General features: G+C 69.1%; 1 protein-coding gene across 1 annotated transcript; it reads left to right on the top strand.

The window, feature by feature from the left end:
• Positions 1-515: 515 nt before the first annotated feature.
• Positions 516-2,797, top strand: SSR4 (signal sequence receptor subunit 4). The gene is made up of 7 exons (XM_026052120.1): positions 516-654; positions 894-965; positions 1,507-1,625; positions 1,719-1,793; positions 1,896-1,985; positions 2,082-2,147; positions 2,686-2,797. The coding sequence occupies exons 1-7, from the start codon at positions 516-518 to the stop codon at positions 2,788-2,790; spliced, it is 666 nt and encodes a 221-aa protein (XP_025907905.1). The 3' UTR covers positions 2,791-2,797.
• Positions 2,798-2,803: the final 6 nt, after the last annotated feature.

Raw genomic sequence — 2,803 nt, forward strand, 5'->3', positions numbered from 1 at the left:
CCTTGGGGTGAAGCGCACCCCCTGCCAATCAAAGGTGACCGGCCAATGGGGTCTGCAGTGTGGCTCTTTGCCCCGCCCCCCTAGGAGGACGAGCCAATCAGAGCGGCCTCGTGCGGGCGGCACCGCCCGAGCGAGCAGACCGCGCGCCGCCTCCGCCCGCCAATCAGCGCCGCCCCCTGGCACGCGGCCACGCCCTCCCTTAGGAATACCGGCCAATCAGCAGAGAGGCCCTGCGCAGCCCCGCCCGCCCCCGCGGCCTCCAGCCAATCAGCGCTCGCGCTCGCGCGGGGCTCTAGCCCGCTGGCCAAACGCGGCGCGAGTTACCTCAGCGCTGGCCCCACCCCCGCGCGCCGCCTCCTCCACTCACGTCGCGGCGATCCGCTTTGACCCCGCCCCCGGCCGCAGTGCTGGCCAATCAGAATAGAGATTCCCCCCCCCGGCCGCCGCCGCTCACCGGGCGCGGCGCCAGCAGGGCCGGTGACCGGAGCAGCCGCGTCGCCTTCAGCGCCGCCGCCATGGCCGCCCCGCGCGTCTCGCGAGACTTCCGCCTCTCGCGAGAGCGGAGGCGATCCCGCTCCCGGATCTCGCGAGACTTCCGCGGCGCCACGGAGGTCGCGGCGGCCATTTTGTGCCTCGGCGGCGTCCCGCGCATGCGCAACGCGGCCCCGGCGCGGGCGCCGCCATTTTGTGCCCGGGGCGGGAGCGGCGGGGGCCACCGCGCATGCGCGGTCCGCCAAGCCCCGCCCCCTCGGCCAGGCCACGTCTCGCGAGGGTCTCTTGTGATTGGCCGCCTTGCTCTCCTCGTCCCGCCCTCCTCCCGCCGCTGCTCGGCGCTGATTGGGTCTCGCCTTGGGCGGCGCGGCGCTGATTGGCCGAGGGGCGGGGCCTCGCAGTGGCGGCTGGAATCATGGCGGCGCTGGGGCTTCTAGTGGGGCTGGTGGCGGCGGCGGCGCTCGGAGCGGCGGGTGCGGGGCCCTATGGGGCAGCCATGGGGCTGGGGGCATCTATGGGGCATCTATGGGGATGGGTGGGCCCCATGGGGCACCTGTAGGGCTGGGGGCCTTGTGGGGCAGCTATGGGGCTAGGGGGATCTATGGGGCACCTATAGGCCTGGGGGCCCTGTGGAGCAGCTATGGGGCTGGGGGGATCTATGGGGCTGGGTGGGCCCTATGGGGCACCTGGAGGCCTGGGGGCCCTGTGGGGCAGCTATGAGGCTGGGGGGATCTGTGGGGCATCTATGGGGCCGGGAGTCCTATATGGGATCTGTGGGGCAGGGGGCCTATGAGGATTTGACCCCTATGAGGCACGAGACGGCTCTATGGGGCTCCGGGGGTGTCTGTGGGGCTGGGGACTCTACAAGGTTGAGGGATTCTATGGGGCTGGGGGGGATCTATGGGGCTTATTGGGCTCTGTGGGTGTCAGGGGGCTCTATGGGCCTGAGCANGGGGGGATCCCCCGGGGTGTCCCGGACGCCTGGGCCCTCACACGGGGGGGGGGGCCGCGCAGCAGAGCCCTGCCCCGAACCCACCATCGCGCCCTCCTACTACACGACGTCGGACGCCGTCATCGCGGCCGAGAGCGTCTTCGTGGTGGAGATCTCGCTGGCCTGCCGCAACGGCGCCCAGGTGAGCCGGACGCCTGGGCCCCTGCCCCACCTGCTGGGGGGCGCCCGGACGCCTGGGCCCCCCGGCACCAACGGCCGCCGTCGCCTCCCGCAGAACGTGGCCCTTTACGCCGACGTCAACGGGAAGCAGTTCCCGGTGACGCGGGGCCAGGACGTGGGGCGCTACCAGGTGAGCCCGGACGCCGGGGCCCCAAGGGGGTCACGTGTGGGTTGGTGACGTCACACGCGGGTGGGTGACGCCCCCCGCCCCGGACGCCGGGGCCCTCCGCAGGTCTCCTGGAGCCTGGAGCACCGCAGTGCCCAGTCGGGCACCTACGAGGTCAAGTTCTTCGACGAGGAATCCTACAGCGCCCTGCGCAAGGTTGGGGGGGCGCCCGGACGCCTGGGCCCCCGAGGGGGTCCCCGCAAGCGGGGAGGGGTCCCCTGGTGACCCCCGTCTCTCATTGGCGCTAATTAGGCCCAGCGCAATAACGAGGACGTGTCGCGGATCCGGCCGCTCTTCACTGTCAACGTGGATCATCGGGTGAGAGGGACGGGAATTGGGGGGCCCTGGGTGTCAAGGGAGGGATTTGGGGGGGTCTAGGGGTGTACGGACAAATTTGGGGGAGATTTTGGGGTGTGAAAGGGCGTTATTTGGGGTTGAGCAGGAGTTTGGGGGTAAAAGGGTGGACTTTGGGGTATGGGGGAGTATTTGGGGTTCTATGGGGGTTGTTTTGGGGTGCTAGGGGGTGATTTGGGGCACAAGGGGGTATTTGGTGGCACAAAAAGGGGTATTTTGGTGTGTAAGGGGGTTCTTTGGGACACAAAGTGAGTATTTTAGAGCACAATGAGAAGTGTTTTGGGTGTGGGGAATATTTTGGGGCATATGGGGGGTACTTTGGGGTGCTAGCGGGTTTGGGGGGCACAAGGGGAGTATTTTGGGTGCAGGGGGTATTTTGGGGGACACGGGGGGATTTTGGGGTGCAGGGGGCATTTTGGGGGCACAATGGGGATTCTTTGGGGCACGGGGGGTATTTTGGGGTGCGGGGGGTGTCGGCCCCTCTGACCCCCCTGCCCCCCAGGGCGCCTGGAGGGGCCCCTGGGTGTCGTCGGAGGTGGTGGCGGCGGCCGTGGGGCTGCTGCTCTATTACCTGGCGCTGAGCACCAAGAGCAGCATCCAGGCCTGAAAACACCCGAAAC

This window comes from Nothoprocta perdicaria, unplaced genomic scaffold (assembly GCF_003342845.1).
Source record: "Nothoprocta perdicaria isolate Ctin4 unplaced genomic scaffold, notPer1 scaffold_833, whole genome shotgun sequence".
NCBI lineage: Eukaryota > Metazoa > Chordata > Aves > Tinamiformes > Tinamidae > Nothoprocta > Nothoprocta perdicaria.